Raw genomic sequence first — 17965 nt, forward strand, 5'->3', positions numbered from 1 at the left:
TGTTAGAGCCCAGTGTGATTGGAGCATAATTATGATGGAATTATTCTTGTTTATTTCTTTATTATCATGGTACGTTGACATTTGAAAAAAGAAAAAGAAAAACTGCAGTTAACACGAGGGACATTGTGTCATCATTGCGTGGTTCGATGCGGAGACAGGCGCCTGGTTGCCAGACCAGCTGTTTCCCAGTGTTTCCAGTTTGACTGCTAAGCTAATCTAACCAGCCGCTGGCCGCTCGCTCTCCACCACTTGGCGGGAACGTCTGCTGTTTCCCAAAAACCTTGCTTTGAAACGAGAATACAAGCCTTCCACGTTCACCCTCGCATAACGACCCTCGTGCCTCCACGAGTCTGGACCCCGCCACGTTTTTCCAATAAGTATCAGGCCTCAGACGTTCACAGAAGGGGGTTTTAGTCATGGAGCGGGAGCCGTTTCAGGCCACCGACACAGAACACCAGCAAGCTCAAATGATCTGCTTATCAGGCACAGAAACAAATCTTCCTTCAAGCTGCACCAGAAAAAAAACATTTGAGGAGTGCAGTCGAGAAACGTGCGTATTGAAGTCAATGGAATACAAAAACATGAGTTGCATGAAATGTCAGTACAGGGAGACACATGGACAATTTACATCAAATGCGCATCTCAGGAAACCAGAGTGCCAAAAGTAAAGCCCTGCACACACAGAGAGAACATCCAAACTCAAAATATTCCAATAGTTACCATGCCAACCAGTAAAATAGCACCATAATAACCTTTTGAATTTCACATTTTCTTTGTCGTGGTGCAAAGTATACACGATGAAAGTATCTATATTTTGACAAAACGAAAACAATTACTACTGAAAACGACGACGACCTCAACATAAAGCCAATTTCAATGAAACCTTCTGGTGCAAAATAGAGTGAAATGCCCCCCCCCCCCCCCCCCCCTTTTCCTTCAACGTTTGATTATGGAAGTTGTTTACAAACTCACACTGACCGAGTGAGGATAATGCTAGTCAGCTAGTTTTCATGGCCGTGTCACAAATCTCTCAGCTCGGGTCTCAGTGTTGTGTTGAGTCTCCACTTTTATGAAATTACTTAAAAAAATCTATTTTATTTTATTTTAACCATTTGCTTGTTGGTTTGGCCGGACTGGAGCCCCTTGTGGATCATTTTTTTGCCCACAGGCCTTATGCCTCTGCAGTAATACAGCTGTTAAATACACTGCAGGTATTTCCCAGTTACTTTTAAGTTACTATTTATTTGCAGCAAAGTTGCTCCACTCTGCCGGGCCTAACTTTCTGTATCTTGAACATGAACAGCAACAACATGAAGTCCAAATGAAACTGTGACTGTGGAGCTCTAAACAGACCCGGAAGATTTCCTTGCAAACACAATACAGCAATCTGCTGAAACTCTCTGTCTGTGAACAGACGTGCGTCTGTACTGCCGTTTTTCAACAAATCCCCCTGCAGAGTTTATCTTCGATCTGCTCATTTCACAGCTTATGTGAGAAACGGTGAGAGATTAATGCGCAGAGACGATCTGACACTGAATGACCACAGTGGCACAGTATTTGCTTCCCGTTGTTGTTCGGAGACGATCAATAAGCTCCTCAGAGCAGCAGCTGTACTGTGGAAACAGTAACGCCGATTATTTTGATGAACGAAGCCGTCGGAAGGCTTCGAAGTCTGCAGAGTTTACGTGGCTTTCTGGGCACATCACCGGTCAGAGTTTGGTGGTGATCCTGATTTCATGTTTTGCAGAATGATGCAGAGTCGACGTGTCGGCACCAGCAGGAAATGAAAACTTGGCTGCTCAGACTGACTTCGTGCTCCTGTAATAAGAAAACATGCACTGATTAAAACAGTAGACATGGTTAATAAATCATTGCACCGTGTCACAATAAATTACTCTTGGAAACATTTTGTAAGAGTTTCCCAATCAGTATTCAAGATATTCTCCTAACTTAGAAAACTGTAAATCATGTCATTCGCAAACACATTGGTTTTCCCCGTAACAGCAAAGCTCTTGGTGTAACTTTGAAAAAATTGCTTTGCAAATGCAGATTTTGTATTTAATCATCATTTTATTATTTTTGAGACCTCTCTAAGAGTTTCACAAATAAAGTAATGGTTCAGTCATCTGTAAATTTAAATATCTTATCTCCCTGAGTATGAATACAAACAAAGAAATCTTAAAAAATAAAATGAAATAAAAATAAAGTAAAGTTTCAGTCAACATAAATAGACACCTTTTGTTCATTGCTGGTTTTCCCTGTACTGTATGTTTGAAATAAGAAAAGATAAAACAGCAACAACGGGCTAAAACATGAAATATCACTAAATATTCCTACTTGAATTTCATTCAATTTCATTCATGCACTACTTACATAGTAAAACTATGAAAAAACTTCAAAGTATTTAAAAAAATAAACATGTTTTTGTGGCTTCAGAGGGAATTTATTTGGTGTAAATGGACTCACGGCTCGTTGGTGGTAAATGTTGCAGATTGTTGTTTCAGTGGCTCCATTTTTTTGCCTTGTATTCAATACTTTAAAGTTTTCTTGTGTATTAATTTCAAGTCTTTTAGTCACTTAAAATTTTTCATATGTTATTCTCAAGAGTTCTTTTTAAATCTTGATTATAATGCATTCGGTGACTGTGTGTTAAAAATGCTTCATCAAATGAATAATAAATCTCAGTTAAAATGAAAAAGGATTGAATATCTTACTTTTGTAAATCAATTTAGCCAATGATCTATTTTCAATAATGAGTATCCATCAAAGGAAGGAGCCAGCTCTGACCTTTATTTGATTCATTAGAGTTTCAAACCTCTACGTATCACAGCCTGATTAATCAGCAGTATTGTGTGAGTGTGTGACTCTAGCTGTGTCACCAGGTCTGGTTTGTACCTCACACTGATGGTCCTGAACGTTGCGCTGCACCGTCACAGCTGTGTGCCGCCTCACACTCGTCCCTGTGTCACCGTTCAGGCTCAAGACGAGGCTGAAGCGTCCGACTCCCTGACGCCAACTGCCTCCCAATCCAGACAAACCCCCTTACGCACCATTTTTTTTTTAATTATAATAAAAGAAAGATTTGAGCTTTTGAGTTCAGTACTTTCTGTGAGGAAAGCACATTTTTGATCTATGGCTCTGCTGTAACTCTTTCGACTGGGAGAATTTCATTGATTTCAAGCGTACTGCCACTGGTGATGAAAAGGTTATTGAGACGGAGGGAAAAAAAGCAGAACCGGAGGAATTGATGGCCTCGAAAATTTAACCCACCAAGACTGCGGCTGTTGTTTGAGAAATTGTGCAGTGACTGCATACACTGTGTGTGTCTGTGTCCACAGAGAACAGAGGAGCAGCCGGTTCTGTTTAATAATAAAGCGGCTTTGCAGACAAGAAACTTGTTTTATTGGACGCTACAATAATAGCGCATGGTGAATTGGATAAGGTACTGGAATCTGATAACTGATTGTCATACAACCACGCAGCTATGGAGGCAGAACTGACACTGTTTGGGGCCTGCAATGGCTTTTACAGGTAAAGAGCAGGTATTTGTTGGGGGGGAAGATCCAGACGTCACTAAACTCAAGCTTTCAGGTTTCTGTAGTGAAGATCTGTCAACTCCTCACATCAGAGGTGGGAAACTTTAAAGGGGTCATATTAAAACTTTCACATGGTCTCGTTGGTCCAAAAATGTTGTATTCAGAGTTTATTGCCTGATTGGCTAAACCCCCCATGACACTATTTGGGGTTTGATTTCTGATTGGCTCATTGGAGCAACGCGGTTTTTAAATTAAAATTGAAATAAGCCAGATAACGGGCTTTCCTCACTTCTGGGGTGTCGTTTCAGGTATGGGGACGATTATTTCTATAGGAAAAGCATTACAAAGTGAATTTTGAATAATATGACGAGAATTATTGAGAATTATGGCTTTTAATTTAATCATTTAAATTGAAAACTGCTGCATGTGTGCTTAAATCTTCCTCCCAGTACCTGTAAAACCAAATAAATTGGCTTACTTAAGTCATGATGTATTTCTTTTGATATATCATTTCTTCATCTCCCCTCCACATCCTGGCTTGTGGGGAAACAGTCACGTGTGCGCCTGATTGTGTCTGCCTGCATCTTCACCTCAGACCCTCTGGTGTGTCGAGCCATTAGTCTATCTGAAAACATTTTTGTAATTTTTGGGGGGAAACATTGCAGTAATTGTCACAAAATATTGTTTGAATAAAGCATTTCAGTCTTCTCATCATGATTTTCCTTTAAGCTGAGGGGAACCAGTCATCATGTACTGTGTGAACGTAGCAGGAATACATTAACCCCGAGGGAACATGTGCACACGCCCTGAAACTCAAGAGAAAACAAACTAGATTGAAAACAGAGAAAGACTTTACATTGGGATAAAGACACCTTTTGAGAACTCTGACCCACGAGGCTGAAAATGAAGCCGATCCAAAGCCGTTACATATTTCTCCTCCGCCAGCGGAGCTTTAAGACGAATATCTGACGGTGTCAGTGAACAGGAGATAAATGGCAGGTAGAAATGTGCTTCAGAAGACGCTGAACCCCAAATTGCTCCCGATGGATGGATTGAGCACGTTGGATGGCAGCCGCCTCCATTGGTGTGCGGATGTGTGTGTGTGTGTGTGTGTGTGTGTGTGAAGGAGTGAATATGATTGATGATGTAAAGCTCAAGCAGTTGAAAAGAGCTATATAAGTGGAATTTATTTATATCTACTTGTGCCCTCTGGACACATTTCAAATGCGTTCACTTATACTGTAGTTTCTGTACGACCAGAATACACTATTTCTTGGTGCAAGAAAAAGGTTTTTTTTTTAAAAACAAAACAAAAAACAAGTTTAAATTTAAACAACATCACAGTAAGAATAGACTGAGATGTATCATATTCCGTAAAGAGCGTCGGAACTGCTGGCAGATGGGATTTCTTACTTTTTGCAATGCTGGTTTCCTCCAGAGTTGAGCTCTCCGGTTGCTCGTTGGCGGTTTAATATTTCCCGTTCCAACACGGAACAGATATTGATTCGGCCATCTGACCTTCGACTGGAAAGAAAATGACCATATTTATCAAATATGTTGCATCAACAGCAGGGACGGGGCGGCCGCTTTGAATGAATACAGCTGTTACGAGACCTTTGTGGCGTTCGTGGTGCGAGAACATGTGAAGCTGTGGCTGGTTGCAGATAAACGGCCAGCGTGCCACTGGCTGAATAAGAGGTGGACCTGCTCTCTGGCCGCGTGCGCGTCGGGCCTCTGCGTCACCGTTTCCCAGTAACAGCATCACCGGCGGCTTGATTAGTTGGCTGCAGTTCCTCAACCTTCCTCCACTGCAGAGCCACTTTAATTACCACTTGCCTGCTTTTATTCACGCTGACAGGACCCGTCATTAATCACAGCAGAGGCCGACGCTCTCGCTTTTATTACCACAGGCATCCGCAGCAGAGCCCCCCCCCCCGGGTGTGACGTCCCAGCTTGTTGCCGATGACATACCTCGGATATGTTTCGTCTCCCTTGCAAATTTTCCACATCTTCACTCAGCCGGTGGGAACCCGCCACCGCATCCGGCGCTGTTTTGGTCTGCCTCGATCAGAGCGGTCCCGAAAAACAGATCACGGGTGTCGTCTTTCTCATAACATAATCGAACTTCAGCTCTGAAATTTTATGTTTTTCCATCTTCGTTCATGCACCCAAATCCTCCGCTCAGGCCAATAACCAACCAGACCACACCACAAGCACGCCAGCCAACGTGGGTCCCTTATAGATGTGGGGGATGGAGAATCTGAGCCGATGTGGATCGTTAAACTCTCGTGTGGAAACGTGTCATTTGTTTGTGTGATGAAAAAGACTTATGAGAGGAAACAAGGCCACAAAGATGTTTCAGTTTCTGCAAAGAAAACAGCTGTGGGATCATTTTGTACGAACGGATTTCAGTCGGGACACTGGAGATACAGGCCGAGACTTCAAAAGTTACTTAATTACATGAAGATGGATTGTAGATTGAGTTTTATGAAAGCCCACAGCAAATAAAAAAAAAAAAAAACACATTCAAAATCCACTTTAGTGACAACAGCATCCAGCTGGAATGAACTCTAATAACATCATAATGATTTTAAAAGATGTGTAAATTAGTGTTTCTGTATCTGTTAAAACACATCTTATCTCCATATTGAAATATTGTGTTTCAGGGAAATTCCTCTTAGTTTGCTTTGATCAGATTGTGGATTGTCAAATAGGGTCAAAGGCAAAACTATTTAATCTAAATAAATTCTGCAAGGTTGAGAGAAAACTAGTCAAATATAAGAATTCCTTCACATCATGTCACTTTTAAAACAGAGCGATCCCCTGAAGCGCCATGGTTGAATATTGGGTCTGTTTACAGGAAGACTGCAGCTCTCAGCAGGGAAGTAAAAAGGAAAAGCTGCAGGTATGTTGGTGCCCTGCCTCTGGTTTATTTTCTATCAACATGTATTTTTCAAGTTGATGTTTAAACACAATTGTTAAGACCGCTGAGAATTATTAATTGTTGGCGGGGAGGCGCTCTGCAGAGTCGCTCTGGCTCAACAATCAAACCGTCTAATTACACTGTGTTGACCTCCACCTTCAAATATGAAATCTGCATCGCATCACTGGATAGTCTTAAAATAACAGCGCTGCTCTGCATGACTGCATCCCAACACCAGCCAGAATAGACCAAAACAGACCACATCTGCACGCTATTTCTCCATTTTCACCCATTTTTCCCAGTGCGACCGATGACTCTTCCCATCTTTCCAGTCTGAGGCGCACGGTAGGCGATACAGTAACCAGACACTATCGATTGCCTTTGGTATCCATCCAGACAGCAGTTTTAAACAACTCGCACTACATGGAGTGTGTGTGCTTCATCAGAGGAAAACAGTTGAACTCATTTCTCCGGTTGACGTGGTGTTTGTCTTCTCCCCCCCACAGAAGATTCTCATGCAAACATTCCACCATTTCATCTCTTTGGCACCGGCAGACGCTGCGTGGCTTCCCAACTCACAACATCGCCGTTAAATGTCAGCGAGTGAGATGCACATCTGCCAGGGTTTCCCTCTGCCACGCTTGAACGCATTTACATGCTGTCGCGTCTATACGACGGGAGAAAACACACGTGAAGAGCCTCACCACGATCAAAAACAAAGAGCCATGAAGCCAGACTTGCTTTCAGTCAGTCACTCAGACGGGGGAATTATGACCGAGTGGCTTCAGCCGACAAACACATGTTGCGGTCAAGGGACAGAAATCAGATTTCTCCTGGTATATTACATTTCCGAGGACACGGCTGTTACTGTAAACCTCTCCAGCGTGAAGAGCTTCTATCGGTGAACGCTTCAGAGATCAGCAGGTATGCAGGCAGAAGGAGCCCCCGAAACCATAAACCCCAGACTTAGTGTTGTTTGGAGGCTGCAGAGGCCAAATGGCACCGTTTGTGAGAGCAATTCAGGGGGAAAATGGGGGACGGCAGGGTCTCCGCTAAGTACCGCAGGAAAAAAACACAAATGGCAGCCAGAGGTCTGATTGTCGTCGCTGTCGAAATGGGCGCGAGACAATCGCACACAAAATTATGCAATCCAAGTTCAACACTGTCTGAAATGCGTGTGTTCAGATGTGCTAACAAGATGTACGGAGGTAATAAAATCCAAAGCAATACAGTTGAGCGCGAGCTTCCCCAAGCGGCTCATCTGTGTGGTAATAACAGTGAATTCCTTCTGTGGGTTTTTTTTTTTTTTTTTTTAAACAACTGAGCGCTTGTGAAGAGCCACAAGTTCACAGTCAAATATAGCAGATCATTAGTGTTTCTCTGAGAAAACATGAGAAGTTCTTCTCAGTTTGTCTTTTTTTTTTTGTCCTGACCATAATTTAGTTCAGGGATTTTTTGCTTCAAGTCATGAGTAAAATACCGTTTAAGTATTTGATGGGGTCCTGAGGATTTATCAGTATTACGAAGATGAATTGTTACAAAATAACCACCCGCTGTCGACACCTTCTTTTTTCAACACAATTCAATTATGGTGGAATTTGGCCCGGTTTACACGACAACGCTCTGAGTTGAAAACCCCACATTTTTGTGTTTTCCTTCTCGAACAGCTTCACTTTTTACATAGCAACATTTTGAAAATGACGTCTATTTGGAGGCGACAGAAATGCTGAAAACGTAAACATTTTTCAAGAAGGTCTACAGGTTGGGGCTGTTTTTTGTTTTTTTGTAATGAAACCACACGCACAAGCACGCAGAAGATAATACGCTATTAACATTAACGATGGGAGTATGTGGACGTTTGTATGGACGGCGACTGTCAACTATAAGGCCATATTGACACGTGTTTACAAAAACTGGTATTTCTCCGTGTTTAGGTCTTGCATTGACACATAAACGCAGCCACGGGTCACAACAAATGACGATTTCTGAAAACAGTGGAGATTTAGAAAAACGCAGTGCCTCCATTTACATCTAAAGAAGGGTAGGCAGAGACTTGCGTCCCATTATGCGACAGAAGCGTCTTCTGTCTGCGACCCGTGTTTGCAGTTCGACTGCTGCGATGAAAATCAATACATTGACAGTTTTTGACATTGACCTTGTTTTTATGGTTTACGTTATCGTCTACCGACACAATTAAGAGGAGCTCTGCTTCTTTATCGGTCCAAACAAACGATCCATGCGACACTGTCGCTGACAAGAAAATAAATTGCGTCATTGGGGATATTTTTTACCCCAGGCTCTGATTGGCTCGCGTGGCTTCATGCTTCTTGTTACACTGCCCCCTACAGGTTTGGAATGCTCATAGTAGCTGTGAACCAGGTGTATATGCCATACACGTGTAAATTAAGATTTTTTTTGTGTGTAAATGTAGAGGGGGAAATAGCAGTTTTTGTAAAAACTCAGGTATGCGTAAACTTGGCCAAAAATTAAATAAGTCAGTACGTTGGTAAACTTAATTTATATAGCGCTTTTCACGGACAGTGTTCACAAAGGGTTTCACAAAAGTAGACATATCTAAAAGATCATACGATCAAGTGCAAAGTTTAAAAAAGCTTAAAATGCATAAGATGAAGCTCAACAATTACCAAGTCCCAGGGGAATACGGACTGGGGGTCATGACATTCTAGAGGCCGCCATGTCTGTTATTGTCCATGTACTCACGCATGAGCAGAAGAACTATTTCCTGCGCAGTTGCAGCATTTTAGAAAAATTGCGTCTCCCCCCCCATTTCATTCATTCAGATCATTTTCAAAAAGTTCCACCTTGGGAGTCGTTTCAGAGGCTCAATGCTTCGTTGATGTGTAACCTGACTCTCAAAATGCAACAGAAGTATTCCATTTTCATTTGCAAACATTGTATTAAAGAGGTAAACCGAACCACGACTCCGCCCCACAAGCGACATCTACAATACTTTAGTATGGGCAATGTCAGGTTCTGGACCTTTTTCGAAAAATGAATTCACATCTGTTCTTCATGATTTTTTGCACGTTTCCAGACCAGCCAGTGAAATCCTCCTTCAGGTGTCTCTCTTTAAAAACACACACTAATTTACATGCCGGTGTTTAACCTCTGTTCTGCAGCCAATGTGAAATGTTGCTTTTAGTCACTTTCCAAAACCACGGCTTGTGCAAGCATGGATCCAGCCAGGCTGCCGGGGTCTCGTAACAGTAAAGCAAACACACCTGTTTCCACTATGTGGGGGGAAAAGGAATAGGGAATGATATTCCAGTGTCAGTCAAAGTGGAGAAAACTTGACACGTTATCCCCGATGCAGCTGGCGAAATCCTCATGATTGACTTTGGAGTCCTTGAGGAACATCTGGGTGATTCGTGCAGTCGAGTATAACCTTTCCATACTTTTCAGTCAACATCCGATTATCACAATAACACACGTGCAAACCTTAATCTTTTCGATCTAGAGCAGATTTCAAAAAAACAAAAAATGCTGTTAAATATCATTAGCTATGAGCAAGATGTCCTCCTGTGCAATGCGCTTCTGTCAAATTGTTTTTTGTTTTCAGTGACGTCAACGGTGAAACACTTGTTTGTGGAGATCTTGCAGGACCTCAGGGGCATTCATAGCTATTTTTACATCTACAACGGTCATTCATGTGTGCCGCTGCCTTGTAACCTGTGAGTTTTACTACTTTCTCCTGAAATGTTATTAGAGCAGCAGGTTTTGGCAGAACAATCTTTGACGGGTCCATCAGTTCCACTTTCATACCAGCTTCATCAGGAGGAGGTGAAACCAGGCAGAGCTGCACAAGTTGCCAGTGCAACCGCAGAGAGACACGCATGAATATACGCACACACACACAAAAAGTAAATTAAGATATTTTAACATGAGAATCAATCCAGAAAGAGACATATATGCTATATTTTGGTATCGATCTGCTTGTTTTTGGATTATGGAGGAGTATCTGGAATAAACTCACACATGCACAGGGAGAACATGCAACTCCACACAAAAAGGCTCTGTTAACCACATAAATGGCCATAAACGGAATTACCTTGTGCTAAATATTAGAAATGACAACTGTGAGGTATTTTTCTCATGTTTTTTACATTCTCCGCAGGCCCTGTGTCAACTCCTGGATGAACATTTAAAAAATCGGAATCTAGACAGGTGGTTTTCAAAACGTGGGCCACAGCTATGGTAGTGTGCAGTTGGAGAAAAAAAAACCAGGGTTCAGAGGAAGCCTATGCCAGCATCAGGATGATTTTTTTTTTTCCATTTTGAAATTTCTTAAATATTGTAAAAGTATTTTTTTTAATCATTTCATGGATTTTAAGAAAATAGTTATTGTGTAATTGAAAAAAAGATGCTCCCACCTTCCTCCTGCATGGGGGTCATTTATTCATTCATTCATTCAGATGCCTGGTATTGAACACCTCTTGACCCATGCATCCATCATGTTGTAGATCTCTCTGACATCTCATACCTCCGAGGCTATTTTGAGCACTACAGCAGTAAAAAAAAAAAAAAAAGAAAGGATAAATAAATAATATATCGAAGTATGAAATTGAATCTGTTCTCATTGATTCATGTGCAGTCACGAGAGCACACATCCATCTTCACCACAAATAAACAGCAAAATAAGCGCTTTATGAACCGTTTTAACAGTTTAATGCCCAACAGTTTAATGGCTGTTCAATAAAAGTTACCTCACTGAGGTTAAACATGTTTGTTTGAGAGTCTTTTGTATGATAGACGTGAGTGAAACGTGAAGTGAGTAAAGGTGGTGACACTGCGCGTAATAACGCAATGTGGATGTAAACAGCGCGCAGAAGGAGCGCCTGAGTCAGGGCGCGCAGCGGCAGAGACGCCCACACACACTTAAGAAGGGGAAAAAAGGTATAAAAAAAAAAAACACCAGTCTTTACAGCTTCTGGGGACCCTTCACATGCTTTCAGTCCCCATGCAGCAAACAGACCGACCAAGTAACGGGGAGAAAACAAAACAACAACCGGAGAACGACGTCGACGCGTGGATTTTTGCCGCAGCTGTGGAGTTTATTATAGGGAGACATGACTTCTGATCTCAAGACGTCTTCACGTCTGCTTGAGTAGAATTTGTCTTTGGAGTATCCGTGGGTATGTTTTCTTTTTAAACAAAGGAGATACCAGCTGGACCGAGATGCATTATCTGAACTCTGGTGGTGAGCACCTTTTTAAAAAAATGTGTTTTGATATTTTAACTTCCAATGGAAATCTGCAAAACGTACCTGTATTTAACTCCTGACAAGTATTTTCTATCGTATTCACTCATGCATGATATGCAAAACCCTTGCAAATCACAGAGAACTGTAAAGATCCAGGCATCTTGATTGATCTGCATCACATCCGAACACGTCCGAGATGAATCGTTTCACCTTGTATGGTCGGATTGGAAAAAAATATCTGCTGATTGACGTATGACACTTCATTCATCTCTAATTTAATTATGTTTATTCGGATTGTACTTGATTTCTGTGCTTTTTGTGCACTTGTACAAGAAATTTGCTCTGGCATCCAGATGCAGTGTCTATTATACCTTTTATTTTCCAGCTGTGTAGGGTTTTACATTTTCTTCCAGCTTTGTGATCGTTATTTTTCTTCCAGCCAGACCGACCCTGAGTGATCAGAGTACACTCTTTTGTATTATCGTGACAGGCTGCAGTCCTGACAGCTGTCTCACTACATTGACTCGTTTTGGTGACGTCTGCGTTTGTCGAAATGCTTTCATATCTCATGTCTGCTCATGTCTGGATGGATGCCATAAAGAGGTGACCAGCTGAAGCTCAGAATCTTTGCTTCAAAACATAAAACATCCTTCAGTGATCTGTGGGTGAGGAGTGTGTGTTTACCTGCTCGAGTTATAGCCTCAAAACATAAACCTGAAAGACACAAGGGATGCAAATTTATAAAGGAAATCAACATAAATATTCTAATTACTGCAGCATCTTTAGTTCACCTTCAAGGCTTTTTTTTCTCCTTCATGTGTGACCTGGAGAGATGAAGAATCAAATCCCTCCCTCCAGTACAGAAGAACAACAAAACCGTTTGTTTAACATGGTGTAATTTTGAATGACTTTTTGCGTTTGTGTGGGCAAATGTGCTTTAATTTGAGAAGCAATCTAACTTGAATGACATATATAATTCAATTAAATGCTATTTAAATCGCCATGACTACTTTATGTTTAACACAGTGCAGTTATAGTAGTGTAACAGTACTTGAGTACATTTTTACAGCACTCTTTTCTTTCTCTTTCTTTGTGTACGGATTCTGTTTTAAATGTCTTGCATGGACTGTGTATCTGTTTCTAATTAAGAACATGTACGCATTACAATAACTGAGCACAAGTTCTTTCTACTGTTTCCACGTCGCATCAAATCCACATGTAAACAAATTATCTTTTCAACCTTCAGCACATATTTGAGTAACTTTTCCCGTTTCTATTTGCTCTTTTTTCACTGACAGCACTTTTTTCCCAGGATCACTAATGAGGTCTTCTTTCCGTTGCAGTCATGGCCGCCGTGACCTACAGACCGCAGAGATGCTAGCTCTAAGCCACTACAACTCCTCATCCTCTCCACTCCTGCCTGCTTTGTGGAATAACAGCGGCGGGAAGGTGGAGGCCCGGCTGGCTGTGGAAGGGTGGTCGAAGCAGGGGAACTTTACGTTTGTGGAGCCCACCACCAGCGGCGTCATCGTGGTCATTTTGTCCATGACCCTGGGCATCGTCTCTAACATTGTGGCTCTGTTCATCCTGGTGAACGCCTACTCGCTTCAGCGCCGGCGCTCCAAAGCGACGTTCCTCCTCTTCGCCACGTCGCTGGTGATCACGGACTTCGTCGGACACTTGGTTCCCGGCGCCCTGGTCCTCCGCCTCTATCTGTCGGGAGGCGCGAGCCCCGAAGACTTGGACTCCTCCAACGGCATGTGCCAGTTCCTGGGCGGCAGCATGGTGTTCTTCGGCCTGTGTCCGCTCTTCATGGGCTGCGCCATGGCTGCGGAGCGATGCCTGGGCGTGACCAGGCCGCTGCTCCACTCGTCGCTGGTCACGAAGACCAGGGTGAAGGTTTGTCTGGCGGCGGTGTGGCTGGCCGCTCTGGGCGTGGCCTTGCTGCCCTGCTTCCAGCTGGGCTCGTACACCTTTCAGGACCCGGGGACCTGGTGCTTCATAAACGTGCTCAGCGACACCGAGGCGGTGGACGTGGCGTTTGTGGCGCTGTTCTCCGGACTCGGTCTGACCTCGCTGGCCGTGGCACTGGTATGCAACACCATCAGCGGAGTGACATTGGTAATGGCGCGCCTCAGGAGGCAGCCGGGCTCCCATCATTCAACCAAGTCCCATGACATAGAGATGGTGGTGCAGCTGGTGGGGATCATGGTCACCTCGTGTATCTGCTGGAGCCCTCTCCTGGTGAGTCCCAGGGAGTGCAGTGAGGAGGAACCAAAATCCCCAGAGTACAGCTCACGTGCCATATTTCTATGATCCTGCCATAAGATGAAAGTGGTACAAAGTTGTTTGCATGGTTAATCACAGTTTCAGCACCGTTTGACAAACACCTCCAGTTTCCTCAATCTGAATACACGTAAAATAACCCAGCAGCTTTGTGAGTGAAAACAGATATTTTGTGCAATTAAACATGTGAAGAAAAGTAGATATCCTGCTGCAAAAGCTTTCCGGTGGCTGGTTATGTGTTTTAAAACCTTCTGCATCCATCATGCGTTATCCAGACTGACGTCAGAGGATGCTGGAGCCTGCACTGGGTGAAGGGCGGGACACACAGGACAGGTCGCCAGTCCATCACTGGGCTAATACACAGAGAGACAGACCATTACCGAACACACACCTTCAAGCAAATAAACAAGCCAGATAAGATAGCCTCGTTACTGAAGGACCTTCAAATCCACGATTCATTGAAAATATGGAAGTGAACTCCCTGAGTTTACACAATTTAATAATAGAATGAAAGTGCTTATTTCTCAACCTTGAAATGCACGCTCCTGCATGACGTGCCAGCAAAACCAGTTCCAGCTGTAATAAAGTAGCAGCAGTGTGAGGAGCTGAAGATGTCTAAATGAAACTTTTGGACTCTACTGTTTTCAAATTTAAAGGGAAAATATTTAATTTAGTCTCATAATATCTGGTAACCACAATAAGCTTACCAAGTTAATGAATTCTCTTGCGTATGTATAGTGTTCTCATATATATCATATGTTATGGTATGGCCATGTGTTGTTTAGCCAAGTGAAATATGCCAAAGTGTGTGTGCAGCTTTAAGTATCTCCAGCAACACAAACTGAAGTCCACCTCCTTCAGAAATCCGCCCGCTAAATGTATTTCTTTTCATGTATAATTTAAATATGCATACGGGTGCAGATATGTCTGCTCATCTTTTGAATCCCGGTGCTGCATGAGTTCAACGCCTCTCTGCGCCGAGCTGATTGGGATGAGCGGTACTTCATCAGCTCTCTGGTGACACATGCCTCGGATTCAGGTGGTCTCACCTGAGTTATCTGTCACCACTTGATCTTTGAGTCGGCCGAAGAGTGTTTGTGAGTGCGTGTGGGTGAGGAGAAAAGCTTTCGTTAAATCATGTGGAACATTTTGTGCTACATTTATTGTGTAAAAGGTGCTTTAAAAACAATGCTTGCTGGCTGGTGTACTGGCTGTTTGGCTGGCTGGTTGATTGGTTGGTTGGTTGGATGGTTGGTTGGTTGGTTGGTTGGTTGGTTGGTTGGTTGGTTGGTTGGTTTGGTGGCTGGCTGGTCAGTAGGTTGGCTGACTGGTGTGCTGGTTGGTTGGTTGGTTGGTTGGTTGGTTTAGTGGCTGGCTGGCTGCCTGGATAGTACGTTGGTTGGTTGATTGGTTGGCTGGTTGGCTGACTGGTGTGCTGGTTGGTTGGTTGGTTGGTTGGTTGGTTTGGTGGCTGGCTGGCTGGCTGGCTGGCTGGACAGTAGGTTGGTTGGTTGGTTGGCCAGACAGGCAGGTAGATTAGCTGGTTGGTGTGTGTTGGATGAAACATGGGAAAAAAAACCTTTGAGGACAGTGGCGCTCCAAGATCAGAAAACAATGCCTCTGATTTGTGGTTTCAATAAGCCTACATTTAAAAGGAAGATGAGTGTGTAGCTACACTAACCTCTTTTGCTTTTTTACCTGTACAATCAATTCCATGCAATCTCTACAGTCAGTCAACCAACCAGTTTTTTTTAATGCATTCTTTAATTTCATGACTTTACAACAGTGTGTTTGATTTTGAATAAAACCGATGGAACGTCTCAAACCAGGAAGCAGAACAATACCTGGGTTGAAGTCAAATTTCTGGGGTGATCTGTGTCGTCCTCTAACTCTCTGATATGTTTCTTGGCTGCAGATCTTTGGCCTGATGTCCGTGATCCACTCCTACACACAGACCATCGGGGACAATTTATTAAACTACAAAACTCTGTTGGTGATGGGGGTGAGGCTGGCCACGTGGAACCAGATCCTGGACCCGTGGGTCTACATCCTGCTGCGCCGCACCGTGCTCCGTAAAATCTACCTCATCGCAAAGTGCCAGGCGGGCCTGAGGGGGACCAAGCTGGGCCGCTGGGACCCGACGTCGTATCACAGCTCAGAGAAGAGAGAGGTGGACCATGTCTGAGCTGTAAAACTGACTGACGAGGTCATTTGTGGATGTCTTTTGTTACCAGGTGACTGAACGTTACGAACAATGCTGAATCAGATTTGAGGAACTGATGAACTGAGGCCAGCTCCTAAAAGCTTCCGTCAGTCAAAAACGCTTCTCAGTTCCCTTTTGTACGCGGTCAATGTTTACCAGTGACTTCGTCGTCTGATCTGACAACGAAACACTAGCTTATGCTACAATTTTGCACAAATCACGGTAAAAGGTTTCGTGTTTACTTAAATTAAGTGAGCCTTTTTTTTTTTTTTCCTTTTAATATTCTCTTTCGGAAACCGATCAGAACAAAGTTATAGGCCACAGTGCATGAAAGCAGTACGAACCACGCTTGGTTCTGGGATTCTTTAAACATTGGATACTCACAGCAGAAATGAGTATTGTCTGGTTTCAGGATCTCATAACTTAATCATTGTCTTCAGCTTTTTATTGCAGTGACATGCTCTTTATTAGGGAAAGCCGAGCTGTATGAAGTATCGAGATTGTATTTTTGATGTTACGTACTCTGCTGAATGTATTTCTTTAAAGAATGTTAATATTCAAATACTTTGGGAGTTTGTGTATACCTGAGTTTATATATGCTTTTAGTGTCTTTATATAGTTTTTTATGTGAAACAAAGGTACTTTTTATGTTAATACTTGAATATTTGAGGTCGTGTAAAGAACTTTAAACTGAATGTAAATAAAACAGTGCAATGTGATGCTATGCTACATATCTTATTTTTGTATATTCTTTATATTGTGTTATTCTTTGATTTACAAATGAACTGGTTTAGTATATGATATTCTAAGTTATATTCAGTTAAATATGTGTTGGCTGAATTGTGCTTCAAATGTTTACACTGATAAAGGGCTGCTGCTTATTTGTGGTTCTTAATACAAGCTAATAAATTGAGTTAAACTAAATTACAATGGTTTATATGTGGTACACAGAAAATCTAAATGTATAGCAGGATTAAATCAATTCAGTGAGTTTAGATACGTTTGTTTGGGTGAAGATGCATGGAAAACAGGTCAGCATGGAGAAAACACAAGTCAAAAAAGTATGAAATAAAACTATGGAAATTGATATAAGCCAGAAAGATGTTTGTCACATAGGCCGTGGTGTGTTTTCATATGAGCACTTTCTTTCTCCATGTGACGTCGTACAGCGGACGTGTCTGTCATTACTGAATATGGTGAGAGGGACATGCAGTTCTTTCTGAGCCTCTTCTGTTTGGTTTTTAGTTGTTAATAACTTTTTGTTTGTGTTCTTTAGCGTCACCTGCACTTCGCCTCTCTTTTTCTTGTCGCCGTTAAACTTCCCCAGCAGAGCGACCGTGGTTTGGATGATAGAGGAGACCGTCTCCCACTCACAGGGTTATAACAGTTCATGGTTCTGCCCGTGGATTCAAATGTCCTTGGGAGTGAGAAGCTCAACCTCAAATTGCTGGAGGTGGTTGAGTGTAATGGGCTTTGAGATTGAAGAAGTGGTGGAAATATGCTCGATAAGTGGAGTCCATTTACTCTGTGTGGGTTGTAACAACAACAAAAGAGTGCAAACGGAGCGAACGACTCCACATGTAAACCACGGGGCGAAGGAGGTGTCAGTTGAAATATGTGCTTTTGACTCTGACAAGACTAACTTAAAGCTATGAAGAGAAGTAACAGGAGCCATGTTCGATCAGTCACAATCGACGAGCATTACAAAATGTGACATATTTAATTTTAGTTGGAAAAGAATGAACCATGGCTATATGCTGCATTTTCAACCAGCCTTACGTAGATTTTGTTTATCC

General features: G+C 42.6%; 1 protein-coding gene across 1 annotated transcript; it reads left to right on the plus strand.

Moving 5' to 3' along the window:
* Positions 1-11540: 11540 nt before the first annotated feature.
* ptger1a (prostaglandin E receptor 1a (subtype EP1)) lies at positions 11541-16151 on the plus strand (the record flags this gene model as incomplete). Its single annotated transcript, XM_080518525.1, has 3 exons — positions 11541-11677; positions 13024-13924; positions 15882-16151. Exons 2-3 carry the CDS (start codon positions 13055-13057, stop codon positions 16149-16151), a joined length of 1140 nt encoding a protein of 379 aa, XP_080374651.1. The 5' UTR covers positions 11541-11677; positions 13024-13054.
* Between the last annotated feature and the right edge of the window lie 1814 nt (positions 16152-17965).

Source organism: Blennius ocellaris, assembly GCF_963422515.1.
Source record: "Blennius ocellaris genome assembly, chromosome: 3".
NCBI lineage: Eukaryota > Metazoa > Chordata > Actinopteri > Blenniiformes > Blenniidae > Blennius > Blennius ocellaris.